The 16,258-nt window shown below is 37.8% G+C and overlaps 1 protein-coding gene across 1 annotated transcript in view; it reads left to right on the forward strand.

Annotated features, from left to right (window-relative positions):
- Window positions 1–16,258, forward strand: part of HCN1 (hyperpolarization activated cyclic nucleotide gated potassium channel 1) — a 192,196-nt gene that overhangs the window by 166,148 nt on the left and 9,790 nt on the right. The window contains 1 exon segment of the mRNA XM_030969114.1: window positions 5,975–6,215. Within this exon segment, the coding sequence (XP_030824974.1) occupies window positions 5,975–6,215 (241 nt within the window).

Raw genomic sequence — 16,258 nt, forward strand, 5'->3', positions numbered from 1 at the left:
AGAATAGTTTAAAGGGTAAAACCTTCAAGAAGCAGAGACTGGTCAAATGGACCAAACTTTAAGTACTTATCTCAATTATCAGGACTTCTTAGGCTTTTGAAATTGGACTGGCTATCTCTCTTTTACAGGCTTCCTTAAAACATTGGCTGTATTGCTGCTCCCATTTTAAAGCCTCTCGTCCTTTTTCCAGTTGGAAAACAAACTTAAGCAGCATTTAGCATATCAGAACATTGAAGAAGATGAAAGCTAAATTCCTTTTAAAAATAGTTAGAAAATGGATAAGCAGTTGGATAAATGAAAGAGTGGATAGTGTCTTTTTTCTTTCTTTTTCTCTTTTCTAATATTCTAAATATAATGGACAATCCAAAGAGGAGCTTGAAATGCACAGGACTGCTTTCTCTTAAGCTCCATTAAATCAATTAACAAGCTGGGAAAAAGATGGATATCTTTCATCAGAGTGCCTTTATTGGAGGTTTGGTTGAACCATATTGCCTCAAAAGGATTATTCTGTCTGCATTTGAATTTAATGCAATAATAATACTGAAGCATAAAAAATGCATATAAAGAGTTGAATAGAAAATTCTAATCAAGAAGGGAATGACAGAAAAATATGCAGAAGGCCAACATTTAATCAACTAAGCCAAGAAAATATAATTGGTCCAATCTTTGTCCCTCCTGATTGCAAATGCATAAAAAAGATTGCTTTCTGTTCAAAGACAGCAATACCAGCTACCATATGCTCTGTTTAGGGTTGACTTGTCTTAATCTGAGTTGAAAAGAGCTGGACAAAAAAAAAAAACTGTTTTAGCTCAGTCCTGTCAGTCTTGGTAGAATCAGAATTTCATTCATTGTTTTTCTGCAAAGCCTATGCATTCCTTCCTTCATTGTGCCTAAGTTTATCTCACAGCTGGATGGCAAATTTTCTGCATTTGGATATGCTTCATCCAGGTATATACTGGGGGTCTTGGGAGCTGGAGGACTTTGAAAATGAAATAGACAGGCTGGTCACTGGTTTTCAAGGCAATTGAGATCCCATGGACTCTGTTTGCCTTAGAGATCAAAGGTTCTTTGTTTTGTGCTTTGTCTTTGGGTCAGATAAATTGGGTACCTCAGACCAGAGCATTCTTGGGCTTTAAAATATATAACTATAGGGGCTACACAGGCTTCTAAAACAGACAAAAGGAATATCCAATTCTATTGACAAAATGACAAAATACCAAGTCCTGAAGGAAAAAGAACAGTGTTTCTTGACACAATTCTAGACATACTGGTGAAGAGTTACCATGTTTAAAAGTAAAATTTAAGCAGAGTCTCTATGTTGAAACTTATCAGTGTAATTGAAAAATGGAAAGTTGAGGCAATCCCATTCAAAGAGGGAAAAAATTTAGGTAGTTGTTTTTACTTACATGAAAGGCCCCTGAGCAAAATTTATTTTTAAGTCATACACTCTGTAGAGATGATAAAACAGAATGTGTAAAAGCAATTTGAACAACTTCAGGTGCACCAGAAATGAAGAATATTGCATCCAATTGCCACATGTAGATTTTCTGGCATTTAACAAGTTGTTAGATAATGATGTAGTCATTCCCTCAGTGTGATACTAATCCTAGTCCTCCTGACTGCCTGCTGTCAGAAAACCTGTGAGAACTTAGTATCAGTGAGATGCCTTCTTTCTGCCAAACTCAACTATAATTGACCAATGGGTTAAAAAATTACAGGAAATCATGAACACATACAGTATATATCTCCTTAGAACTGGGTTTAAATATATCTAACCTGCTCAAACTAACCCAAATCCCTAAATATAATGCCTATGGTTCTCTCTTAATGATGGGTCAGTAATTTTTCATTTGCTAGTTATTTCTAAGGGAAAAAATAGTTTTCTCAGTAAAGTGATTTCTTCCTTTTAATGATCAGGAAATTAAGACTGATTTAGTTTCACATCCTTTTAAAGCAAAATGTAAAGGAACACTTGGGGAAAAAAAGCTGCACTGTTACAGTTATACACCAGATTTTTGCAATAGTATGTAGAAGTCTCATAATAAAGCTAAACTAAGCCATTTTTCCAAATGGCCTACACATAGGAAGAACATCGTTTGTTGATGGAAGTAGTACCTTTTATTAGCTCAACTGGATTACTGAGAAAAATAACTTTTTTTACTGAGAAAAATAACAGATCTTTCAAGAACTTTTCCTTTTTTATGGCAACAGGATTTTCCAGTCAGTCTAACTACAATCCATCTAAAAATCTTCTGGAAAAGAAGTCCTAAAAACTTCTTGAGATTCTTCAGAGAAGCCATCAAGAAATATCGAACCCACACAAAATTATAATATCTGATGCTTTAGCATCAGTTTGAAAAAAAATCCAGAAAGGTCAAGATGAGTAATAAATCCAATATAGTACAAAGGAGCAGAAGCCAGTGTAATTAACTAACCAATCTCTTATATAAAGCAGACCATTGCATCTCTTAATTATTGTGTAAGAGACCAGCAATTGGAATAATCAACACTTGCTCTATCTAGGTCTGATTCATTCTTGCTCTTTAACCATTTCAGCTATATAATGCATTCCTTATCCCTTCTTCAAGCTTCATTTGGTATTGTCTTCCATGATCCTTTCCTCAGGCTTCATTTGGTATTTTCTTCAAGTAGAGGTGAGACAAAATCTCATTTAATGAAGATATAATATTGGGCACCATAGTCTGGTTCCAGTCTAGCTCCAAAGAATTAAAAGAAAAATAAGAGTGAAAGATTTTTCTCAATACAAAATGTCAACTCTTAATTTGTCAGTTTGTTCTTTTGTTACCTCTCTTTTAAAACTCGGAACTTTTTCTCCTAGTACTTTCTGAGTTACATAAAACACTTTCATAATCTTTACTGTTTCTTTCTCCCCAGGATGATATTTAAAGTAATACACAAGAACCTGAAATTGCAGAACTGCCTGTGATTAAGATTCAGGGAAATGTATTTTACTGCTCTGAATGATCTCATATTTAAATAAAAGAACACTTTAAAGAAAAACAAAGCACTTAAAAATGACACATTTCTTTCTCCCTCGGTAATTTTCCACCTTCTAACATCTTAAATAAGGGAAGTTTGTACTTTAGTGCAAACTTTCACAGAAAACTAATCAACAAAATGAATGCATTACTAGGAATAACAGCTGAAATTACCTCAGCAGGGTGGTTTTGTAGCTATGTTGGTACCTTCATTAGGCAACTCAGGCTGAGCAGGATAATGTGTGTGCATACATGGGTATATCCAGATACAGGTTACATAATGTGACAGAAAAGTGGGCAGAAGATTAAAAAGTGGGCAGAGCCATAAGAAGACATGAGATTCCATGGGTGAAAATCCTCTTTCAAAGGTATGTTTTGTTGGGATTCTCAAGATGTGATGAATTCCCTTCTGGGTGAGTAGGACTGGGTCTGCACAGAGGATTCATCCAGGTCTGAATTCTCCCCTCTCTATACTGATTAAGATATGTTAGGGATAACTTCTTTTTTTCTTTTTCCAATTTCCCTTTTGTTTACTTCATCTGCCCTACTTTTCAGCTTTCACTCCAGACACCTATTCTCCAGGTTTTGTGTTCCTGTGTTCTCACTTTTCAGCAATTTCCATTTCTCAACCTGTTTTTAAAGTCAAGATTTCTGCCTTCTTTTTTTTCTGTTTATTTTTTTCTAGGTCTTACTGTTCCTTCTTTGTGTTTCTTCCCATTTTCTCTTTCATAGTACTACTCCACCTAAGTCTATTTTACTCTTTCTTCCTAATCTTGACTGGAGCTGAACTTTCTACTCTCACAGCCTTTTCTGTGCTTCCCCACCAGCTTCTATATAATCTCCAGTCAATTTTTGCTTTCTTTAGTAATTTCTTTTCTCTGCCTCCTGGGCATGCAAGACGAGCTGTTCACTTTCAGAAGCAGAAAACAAGCAGCAAGCCTACTGAAAAGTCCCTGAGCAAGACAAGACAAGTAATAGCTGTTGCCAGCATCAGTGGAGACGGCAGCAAGGCAGTCTCACAGGGAGCAGGGAATGTAGTCTGGGGCTCCTCATGGGATGCCACCACACTGCTGGCAGTCAGAGAAGCAAATAACTTTCCTTTGGGAGGAGGTGATGGCTGGAGCATTACTAATAAATGTAGAGTTTAAACAAGAAGGAAAATAAGCTTGTCCTCATGCCTTAGAAAGACAGACAGTTGGAATCTCATTATGATACTTATTGCCTCACAAAAAATATACTTAGAGGGTATCTTGGCATTGCCCTTCTTGACCTACTGACTCAGCAGTATTCACAGATTTGAATGTCACCGATACGGCAGTCGACATGCTGCTACTTGCAATAATTTTTGGATTCAGGCAAACAGAAGACATCCTGCATCAAATTTACCATGTTTTTTTTACATAGGAAACTAGGAAACTAGTTTGTAGGGTGCTTAGTGAGACATTTTGTTCAAATTTACTTTTCTAAGTCCCACTAGATTTATTTGGAAAGGATGTTGATTGCTCAGGGAAAGGTGGTTGTTTCTTCACTCTTCTCACTCTTAATGCACTTGCCCCTTAGTTGCTTCAGTAACAAATGTCTTCCCTTCAGAGGTGAATTCCCACGTCTTTCCCAGATGCAAGAGAACTGATTTGAAGAACCCACTATGGTTTTGTTGCTTATAGTGTGAAATTACTTGAACTTCCCCAACATGTCTACAAGCAGGTTATTACATTGTGGGACAGGGAGAGGAAAAGAATTTGTGTGATCTCTGGATAATTATATCTGAGCTTCATGCTCAGGGCTGTCTGTGTGGCATATATGAGATATGTGAGACAGCAGATGCATGAGAAGTTGGAAGAGCCACTTCCAGCAGGAATGCAGTCATGGGAGTGAGAGCACTGGTAGGTGGAATTTGTCCTTTACATCAATCTTGAAGTATTACTTTAAGAAATGCTAGGGGTACTCCACAGACAATAAAGGCATATTTAGTTTTGCAAGCAGTTAAGTGACTGCTGGCTGTATTTTTCTTTTATTTTCTCTGTCTGCATTTATATACAGATGATTATATTTGCTCTTCCTGTCATGTTGGGTTTGCTGCCTCAGGAGATGTTGCCTGCCTGAGCCATTCTCGGTGTGCAATACTGATTAGTCTTAGTTTTTCAATACAATGTTAAATCTGTAATGGCAACTGACCATGTTAATTTCCCAAGACAATGTAAGGTGCGCAAGAATGAGCTTGAAAATATTTCATAAATTATTCGTATGGTTTTGTTTTCTTTTTATTTATTTAAAGCAAGTACAACATTATCAGCTTTTTTTGGTACTAATCTTTTCATGTAGATGAGCTTACAGTGTGCTCTGTAAATATAAATGCAGTTTCTCCTTGGTAGGAGAAATCCTTAAGGCCCTAGGTGAATAGTAGTGCTTTCTGCATTTAGGGGCCTACTTTATACACATCTCTTTAAAAGGCAGAAATGTATGTTTCTGTGTTTACAAAATTAATTAATTAATTTCTGTGCAGGAAATTTCCCTGTTGATTTCAACTATCTAATGTAATATATATTTATATTACCAATAGATATGTTCAAACAGAAAGAAGGCGTAATTTTTGGAAACACAGGGCTTGCATCATTTCATCACTTAATATAGTTATTGCAACAGCCAGTCTGGTTGTCAAACAGTGTCATTCCTATTTAACTTTTATCTTTCTCCCACATTGTCCTCTTAAACTCCAATGGGAATAATAAATAACATGTGAAAAGTCACCAGGGGAAGGCAACCTTTAACCTTAGAAATAAAAGTCAGACTGCACTTTTGTTTCAATCACTTCTCTAGAAACACATGAAAATATGTTATAAAGTGAGCGCAGAGACACAGAAAAGTCCAATATGAGCATAAAGAAATTCTTTATTAAGAAAGCAGAATGTCTTTTTTTCAAAGCCCATCATACTGAACATATTTACTGACCATTATGATGTTTCCTTCCCATTTAGGAGATTGTCAACTTCAACTGTCGGAAGCTGGTGGCTACAATGCCTCTTTTTGCTAATGCAGACCCAAATTTTGTGACTGCCATGCTAAGCAAACTGAGATTTGAGGTGTTCCAACCTGGAGATTATATTATCCGAGAAGGGGCCGTGGGTAAGAAGATGTACTTCATTCAACACGGTGTTGCTGGTGTCATCACCAAGTCCAACAAGGAGCTGAAGCTGACAGATGGCTCTTACTTTGGAGGTGAGTAGGAAAAAATGAATGATAACACTGGAGTGAATACACTAAACCAAAACACATACAGATAAACAAAACACATACAGATGACACATAAAAAGAGACTTTTAAGTTAACTAAGAGTCACTTGCCTAGACAATTCAAACCGCAGTAAAGCGTGCAAAATATTTCTGAACAAAACATTCAGAGTCTGCTTAATGTTATGAGAACAGCTGTTACAAATGCAAAATGACCTTCCAGAATTTTGAAGTTATTTTGAATTAAAATCGCTGTTATTTAACAGAAAATATTTAAATAAAATCATAATAATTTGCATAGTTATTTTATAGCTTTTCAAAGGTAAAATTGACAGGATTAATCTTTAAAAATAATAAATTTTTTGAATCATAAATCTGATGGTAAAAATCATAGTGAGAATTGAAAAACTAACAATGAATAGAAGAGCATTATTTACATGGGATATTTTGTAATTCATTCATATTTTAATATGTTATTCGTGCTTTTTCAATGAATTTTAGCACACATCAGTGTTTATCCTGACAATATATACTAGGAGAAACGGGATTTCCTATTTGACTAGGTAGCTCTCTAACAGATGTATATTAATAAAAATCAGGCATTAATTTTAATCCTAATTAAATTAATCTGGTAATCCTAATGAAAAATAGTTATTTGCTTAGATGAAGGCATCTGAATATGTATATCTTGACAAAAGCAATTGCTTTTCTTACATATAATAATTGATGATACAAAATAGTTGTTCCCTGTGACTGTAAATTATCTCTGTGCAATGGAATAGGTGTCTGCTTCCACAAGCAGGCTGGTTTTCAGAAGCTGCTTGAATATTTGTTTGTGTACCACTGCTGCTCATGAGAGTTACAGTTAGCTGGTCATTGTATTAATTTGCTGCTGAATTCCATTAATGATCCCATAACTGCCCTTTCAGAAAATGCTCAATTGAAAGCCTAATCAATGCCATTTAGCTGGTAAAGAGAAGGGGGAACTAAGAAAAGTGAATTGGGCTCAGCGTTTCAATTGGGCTATAGAGTTACTTAACTAATCCCATTTTAGAATAATACGCTAAAGCAACTCCTACTGATCTGGCCAGAAGACCTTGTCACTTCGAAGTAGCCTCTGCAAGGTGATTTGTATCACCAGTATTTGTAGAAGCACTTTGGTAAAGAGGTCTTGTGCTTATCCCACAGGATTAAACTGTAGATGCTGAAGTCAGGAGATTAAGTAGAAAGAAAAGGTAAATGCTGAGGATGAAGAAACAGAGCAACCTTGGTCTTGGTCTCCTCTATGCTTAGCAGTGCCCTAGTTTATGAAAATGTCTTTGCAAGAGCCTGCGTGCTGAATCTGGCCATAATACTCCTCTGAACCAGCAGAGGATCAGAGGAGATTGCACATGAAAGTATTTTACATAACTGTCAGCCTGTTGTTGCAGTGCAAACAACTATTTAGTTCATCCTATTCAACTGCTACCCTTCTTAACAGGAATGCAGACAAAAAAATAAGCTACTTGCAATATCCAGACACTACAGGAACTTACTACACTGCATACCAAAGCACTTTTGCTCATCCAAACTGCAGCTGGGATGAGACAGGTGTTGCAAAAATGGGTGGTAATGCATCCAAAGCCTGCTGGGGCAAACAGAAGGTATTAGCTTCTGCTGTGGCATGGAGGGGTGAGAAGAGGTGAGAAAAGACAAGTGCACAGGGAGAGAGGAAATGCCCCAAGATCCAGAGTGATGCGGCTCAGATCTGTTGTAGAAAAACACCATATATTGTGAATTTCCAGAAGTGTATTTCCAGCTGGGGAGAAGAAAGACCTATCTGGATCAGAGGAGCTGTGGATGATGCCCTATCCACAGGTATGTTTGAGGCCAGTCTGGATTGGGCCCTGAGCAACCTGATCTAGTGAATGTCATCCATGGCAAGGGCATTGGAACTAGATGATCCTTAAGGTCCCTTATAACTCAAACCATTCTATGATTTTATAATTCTATGACTGCAGCTGAAAAGAGAAAAAACAAGCTGCAAATCAGATATATGTGAACTGAAAAGGTTCGGATTCTCAAAGGAGAAAATAAAAAACAGTTCTAAAACTGTCATCTCTCTGGAGAATACCCACTTTCCCTGAAGTGTGTATCAGAATCTGAGTAAAGCTTCCTGACCAAAGCAGACACAAGGAATAAAGCAGACACATAGTCATAAAATAGTAAACTGGAAGGTAAAGGCTGCATTCAAATCCTAAGACCAATAACCCTTTTTTTTGCTTAAAGGACACGTGATAAATCCAAAGCTGACGCTATGTTTAAAATGCTACTTGCAACAACTGATCTGTATAGCTCCCAGGTCTGACACAATACACCAATATCAAGACTTGAGCTCCCACAAGCAAGTAAAGAAAGGGCACACAGGTGACAGGGTGCCATGCCTAAACAGATCAATTTTTAATTTTTTAAATATCTTATGTTTTGAAAGTTCCTCATCCCAGCTCAGGGATGCTAACTTCTGTCTGTCAGGTATGTCCCAGAGCTGAGTTACCTGGGAACCTTGGCTCTGGAGAGATTTGCAGGCTCACCTCCAGAACAGTGGAGGGTTTCACCCGCGTCCTGCCTTGGATTTGGAAAACCAAACTCTTAATATGTAAAATATTTCTGTGCTAATAACATTATATCAGGAAAACAATTTAGGTAAAAAAACTTACCAGTAAAAAAAACAACAATGCTTAAGTTGTGGGAGAACTGGAGATTAGTGTAAAAGCCAAGATTTAAGAGGACCCAAGGCAGAATCACGAGTATTTGGGAGTGACTTGAATGGAGACTGTTGGGAGAATGAAAGCCTGGAAAACCAAAAGTAGCAGTAAAAAAGAGGAAACATCTTGAGGTTTGAGGACTAATGTTGAACATTTAAATTCTCTTGCCTGATCTTTGTTTTTAATTAAAAACAGGCTTAGATGTGGTCTGATAGGAAACCAAATAAACCTTACAGTTGGTTGGTAATTCTTCTCAAAAAGAATATGCCTGGATAACCACCAGTGGTATAGATGAATTAGACTACACCTCTGCTGTACACTTTCTGTTCATTTTTGAGGGACTGTCCTGGTTTAGGGCAAATTTGGGAGAAAACCTCCAAAACGGCCCCCCCCAGAAAGCCCACCCACACAGCCCTCCCCCCAGCCAGATCAGGAAACAATTTCCTCAGAGACGTGGGAAAAAACCTTTTTATTTAAACAGGCAAAGCATTCCCCAGCACACAAAATGAACAATACCAGATGACAAAACTCATTTGCTGCTCTGAAGAGACAACAAATTCAGAAAGTCTCTCCTGTGGGTGCTCGCTCTGTTATCAATCCCTCCGGCACTGGGAAAGGCCACTGCCCACAGCAGGCCCCGGTGGCCACAAAGTGCGAGCTCTTGGTGCACCCCAGGCCCCAGACCACAGCAGGTTAGAACAGTTCCAAGAAAAGGGAAAGAGAAAACCAGTCGAGGGAACTTCGCTGCCTCAGCCAGCTAAACTAACTAAAAAGCAAAGGAAGGCCCTGTTCTGCCCTGTCTGTGCCCAGACACTGCAGTGGAGTTCTGTGTTCCAGCAGCATGTGGAGGAGTGAATGCAGTCCCTGATAATAAACTCCATGCTCTTCTTCTCCCCACCTTCACTCAGAGCCAGTCTTGAAGGCACAGAATATAATATCCAGCATAAACAGAACACATGATGGGGATACAGGCATCATAATGTCACCCTAGGAGAGGGACATGAAAAGCAGTGACAATAGAAAGATCTGGGCTTGACTACTGTCTGCCTCCTTCCTCATCTGCACTCACTGGTTTCTCCTTTGGGGAAGGAAGGAGTAAATACAATTCTGTAACCACAAAGATCTTGTGGTTTACTCCCTGGTATTTCTGTGGGAAGAGCTTTCTGTCCTTTGACCTTCATGTTTGTCCATAAATGTAATCTTCTTGAACTTTGTGTGCAGGAGCAATTTTTAGCCCAGCATTTCATTTCATCCCAATAAGTGGGTTTTTTTCAGACTGCTAGTTGAAGGACATTATCATCCTACATATCTCCTCCAAATGCTAGCAGGAATTTGAAAGCAGTTTCTTGTACTATCCTTTCCAATAGGCCATATTCCCCCTACCATATTCATGGTATGCTCATGTGACTTTTTATAAAAGGGACAGGAATTAGACAAGGAAGAATACATGAAACCACTTTTCACTTTACTGTGCAGTTATCTAGTTATTTCTACTTCAGTGAAATTATGTAAGCCACAGTTAACATTGGAGAATCATGGGATTTTAATACTCTATAGTGGCTTTTACTGGATTTATTTTTAATTTAACTATATCTTGTTTTTTTCCAAAACATCGGTGGATTTTTTTTATGTCCTTAATGTTTTGCTCTCTGTTTGGTAACAGTTCCCCATTATTAGAAGTTTTGCTCCTAGTTCCCCATTATTAGAAAAGGGATTGCCACTTTGCATAGCAGTAGATGCATCTTTTCCGTGTACAAGTACAAGAGAAACTTCTCACACTGACACTGACAGAGTTTTCATATGGCAGGAAATAAGGTTGCCCTCAATCGAAATTACCATAGAAACATAGAAACATAAAATGGCTTGGGTTGAAAGGGATGTTTAACATCATCTACTTCTGCTCCCCCTACAATGGTCAGGGACTCCTTTCACTAGACTGAGTTGCTAAAAGCCCCATCCGAGTGTTCATCCTTGAGCACACCCTCTCTGGGTAAGCTGTGCCAGTGCTGACCACTCTCACAGTAAAGAATTTTTTCTTAGAGTCTAATGTAAATCCATTCTGTTTCAGTTTGAAGCCGTTTCCCCTTGTCCTTTCACCACATGCTTTTGTAAAAAGTCTTTCTCTGTCTTTCTTGGAGACTCCCTTCAGGTACCAGAGGATTGCAATTAGGTCACCTCTAAGCCTTCTTTTTTCTGGGCTGAAAAATCCAATTCTGTCAGCCTTGCCTTATAGGAGAGGTGCTCCAGCCTTCTTATCATCTTGGCCTCCTCTGGATTTGTTCCAATAGGTCCAAGTCCTTCCTGTCTTGGAGACCCCAGCTCTGGGTGCAGTGCTCCTGGTGGGTCTCAGCAGAGCAGAGCAGAGGGGCAGAATCCCCTCCCTGCCCTGCTGCCCACAGGCTCTGGATGCAGCCCAGGACACGTTTGGCTCTCTGAGCTGTGAGTGCCATGGCTGGGCCATCTGCAGCTTCTCACCCACAGCACCCCCAAGCCCTTCTGGGCAGGGCTGCTCTGGGGCTGTTCCTGCCCAGCCTGTGCTGATATCTGGGACTGTCCCAATCCAGGTGCAGCACCAGCACTTGGCCTTGTTAAACCTCATTATATTCTCATGGGTTACTTCTCAAACTTGTCCAGGTCCCTCTGGATGAAATCCCATCCTTCAGAAGTGTCAGCTGCACTGCTTAGTTTGGATTCATTGCAAATTTGCTGAGAGTGCTCTCAATTCCTTCATTTATTTCATTAATGAAGACACTACACAAGACTGGTCCCAGTATGGATCCCTGAGGGACACCACTTGTCACTGATGTCCATCAGGACTCTGAGCCATTGACGAGTGCCCTCTGGATGTGACCATATGAACAATTCTTTATCCAAGGAATCATGATCTAGCTGCCTGTAGGGTTAGTGACGTGTGACTGAAGGTCAGGAGAGAATGAATGTATGGTACGGACTATGTTAACACATAGGACAAAACTGTAGGGAAGAGTGTGGGGAGCGATACTGATGTCAACAGAGAGAGAACTCTGTGGGTAGGAGTCAGGTTGTGAGTGGTGCAAATAAATGGGAGACAGAGCAGCTGACAATGCAGGGGAACATCATGAGCATGAGACTGATGGGAAAGGGAGGAAAACACAAGTGGCAAGCACAGATCTGAACAACCCCCAGAAGCTGGAAAAGAGTGGGAAGGTGCTTACACCTATCTCTTTTGGATAGCAAGTTGGAAAACCTGACTGCACATGTGTTTGCAGTTAAGCTGAACTGAAAACTTGAGATTGACACACTTGAACTCAGCTTCCTAGAATGGAGAATAAAAATCAGGAGGCAGGTGAAAAGTGTAAGCAATTGTATTTTGAGGATGTTGTGATTATGAAGTGGTTTAATTTTCTTGTCATCTTGTCCTAGTCCTGAGTATCTACAGTTTACAATACTGAAAATACAAAGTATACAGCAGTGGATAATGACAGCTCCCTCATTTTTGCTTTCTCTGCCTCAGTGCATATTTGTCTTTCTCTTTAATATTTTGGTAGTTCAAACTCATTTATGATATAATCCTAGTAATAAATGGTAGGAAAGAAATTGCCAGGTTTCAATCCTATTGAACCTTTTTCTCTCAGTACCAGGCGACTGGATTAGAAATTGCTCTTCTTGTGACAGGAGGAATTACTAAACAGATTGTGTATTAATTCTTCACTATACATCCAAATCGGCAAAATGAAAAAATGTTGACATCTTTTGAGATGAAGCACAAGAATATGAGTATTTTGCTTATAGAAGAGATTAGTTCATCAGTTATGGGGGTTTTACAGAGCAGAATTATTAATATATCTAATGAGCGTAATACTAATCCAATTTACCTATACCAATACATATTGATAGAAACTGATGTACTACCACTGCTGTGCGAATATTCTGATTTTTGCTGTCGTGAATTGTTTCAGAAACACTCCATAATAATTTTATATAAGTTGGTAATTCAAGATCTCTGCTAATTAATCAGACATTAATTATCAAACATGCAGTAGTGTAATAAACTAAAGAGATGTTTGCTTTAATACAATAAAGCCTTTCCAGTTATCTCCTTCCTCTTACTCAGATGTGTGGGTCTTATGGGTACTTCAGTCATGACAGTAAGATCAGGCCCCGCAACTTCTCCCTTCTGGAAAACCTTCTGCTCCCTGATACCTTGTGACCCTTCACTTCTCTGCACATCCCTCACTCCAGACTCAGTCTGATGGTGTTCTCATGCACTCACCTACAGACAGCAGGCTCCTGCCTGGAGAGCCAAGTGGAAAAGCAGCTTTCAACCATTGATCACTTGCCTGAGATTGTTACCCCCGCAAACATAAAACTTCTAAGCTCTCCCAAAGCTAGTGCAGAGGACTTTGATGAGCAGGAGTGGTTTCTGGAGGTCCTATGCCCCATCAGCTGCCAGCCCTGTCAGAATCAGAACCAGAGGAGTGACTCAGGACAGGTAGTCCTGGTTTAGATAAGTACTTGCTGAGCTGCCTCCATGAGCTGGTGTGTTAGAGTGGAGCTGACATACCTACAGAGAGGAGAAGAAAGGAATAAATCCCACACTGCCCAACCAGTACAGCTCAGCACAGCTTACTCAAAGGAGGATTTCTGGGAACACATTCAGGACTCTGCTGTTACTTCATTTGCTTACTCACTGATGGACAGAGGCCTGATTGTTCACTGTGGTCTCATCCTGCTCTTTTCTGTAGTCCCTGGCAAAATTCCTCTCAACCACAAAGGACACAAGATAAGACTAGTCTCCCTGCTATCTTTTCCTTTCTCCATCTGTTTTCCCACCTGTGTTTACACAGGCTTTCCTTCATGCAGCAGCCCAGACATATGTTCCTGGAAATTTAACCCCTTTTTTGCTGTTTTTAACAGATACTATGTTAGAGCTGAAGGAATGCTGACATTGCTAGGGAAATCCAAACTTAGTGCTTAGGAAGTGCAGATATATTTATTAATTAGGTCTGGGGGCCTCATGGAGGTTTTGTTAGTTGAAGGAGTTTCCTAATCCCAGTAGATAAATCTTCAGTTATTCACACTGCCCAATTTTTGATGTATCCATCGCAGATCCATCTCCCCATTGTTTTTTCCCCCCACTGAAAATCCCACTGGTATCATGCCACTTGGAATCAGTAGATAAATCAGTTTTAACTAAAACTCATGCTGCTAATTTTTTTTTTCCTATCAACTTCCAGTTATGTTGAACATGAAGAAATGAATGTGATTTTAAAAAAATAATTATGAGCTGTATATATGAGAGTTACTGTATGTGAATATGAAATTGTATTGGCCTAGCTCTTGCATTGTAATAGGAGACAAATACATGTTTTATTTTACTTACTCTAAGGCAGATATCACTATCTGTGCTTCATGTCATCATTCATCTAGCAAATCTATCTAGAAACCAGATTCTCATTGCCATCTTCCCAGACAATGTCCCAGAGACATATTATAGCATCTTTTCTTTTTTGGTTTATTTCTTGTAACATGTAGTTCATGGAATACTTTCAATTTTAAATGTTTTATTTTGCTTAAATTATTTAATGCAGTTTTAACATTTACCCTTCTGCACCTAAAATTCTAATAAACTCTATTTTGCATTTGCTTCAGCTTGTAGAAGGCCAATTAGACAGAACTTCTTTGACCTACCTATTATTTATGGAACTTTTCCCCCTCTCGGAACAGTAACTGTCAGTATATTTTAGACCAGTGCAGTGGAAAATAATACCATGGGAAATGTTGAGTCACTTTAGATTATATTTTCCCACTTATTTTTTTCTGGTTACACTCTAGGTGCTTTCTTTTGATAGAATATTTTAAAAGATTTGCAGTATAATACTGATTATAAATAGAAAAAAATCTGTTGAAGTGCTTTACATATGGACATTATGATATGATATGATTTATAATTTTACATTTTGCAAAAATACTGCATATGGCTATTCATTATTCAAGGTAGTGGTGGATTAAGTCTTTCAATATTCATACTATAATCCAGATAGTTAATTATAAGTAGCCCCACTGAGGTGTGATTATTCGTATTCTTAATAGCAGGGACATAATTAAATGCTTTAAGGGAGCAGGATCTCCACATCTCCATGCCAACTCGTTTGTAAAACATTTTTCAGCTGAACAGTATAGAACATTTTTCTAAAAATATTGTCTGCAAGAGGGCCTAAAAATTAAATATCTTTTTGGCACAGACAAATCTGCCATTTTGAGGCTACATAATATGCAATAGTCCTCATAATATTGCATAATTTCTTGTTGACAATAAATTGTTGTGTTGTTCTTTTGGCACCATATTTTATATTGAAAATAATAATCAGTCAGAAGGACTTCTTGCTATTCCAACTCAATATTTTTTTTAAAGGACAAGAGAATTTTTAGGAAGAGAATGAAAATAACTTACTCTTTTATGCTAAAAGGTAGAAGCTGATTTGGGTTTAGGAGTTTTATTAGGTAGCAAACATAAATATAAATTTAACAGTATCCATAATAATAACACAAGTAAAAAGTCTTGCAATCTAAAAGCATAAATAAATTATAATTATAATTCTATTAATTCATTAACAGCATACATTTTTAATTTAAACTTTATATAACTAGACACAAGTAAAATATGACATAGCATGCCTTGGAAATCAAATGTGGTCAACACAGATAAAGCAGAAGAAGATTTTCCAAGCACCTTCAATTTCAAACAGTAGAATTTTAACTAAATATTTGAGTTTAGATTAAATATTTAATCTAAATATTTAATTCAGAACTGACAGTCTCTGATAATTTTTTAAATAATTTAATGAAAAGAAGTACAATATTTTTATAGTCAACTTTAATTTAACTTGAATAGTTTAAATTGTAACTGTTATTGTTTGCCAAACTCAAGATTACAAGAGCATACTACTGAATACATAAGGAACTAAGTAGTTTTTTTCAACAGGCAGGGGTTTTATGGGTCGTCTTATGGGTTTATCCCTGCTTTTGTACAGGGAGATCAATTTCACCGATTGCCTGTAAGAGACAGTTAAGACCTCGTTTAGCCATCAGAATAAAAGTAGGAGTAAATGAATTAGATAAAATCACTTTTGTCCTTTGACACGGTGAGTATGGAAACTAAATCCGTACTTAGGCATATTATCTTAGAATCTTAGCTTAATTATTAATTTTTAAAGCATATGAAATTACTATCAGTAAAGTTGTGAGCTTTTAAAAGATAATAAATAGACTATCTTAATCACTCTTTGTAGAAAGAACGTTTTAATAA

The sequence above is a fragment of the Camarhynchus parvulus genome, chromosome Z (assembly GCF_901933205.1).
Source record: "Camarhynchus parvulus chromosome Z, STF_HiC, whole genome shotgun sequence".
NCBI classification, from domain to species: domain Eukaryota; kingdom Metazoa; phylum Chordata; class Aves; order Passeriformes; family Thraupidae; genus Camarhynchus; species Camarhynchus parvulus.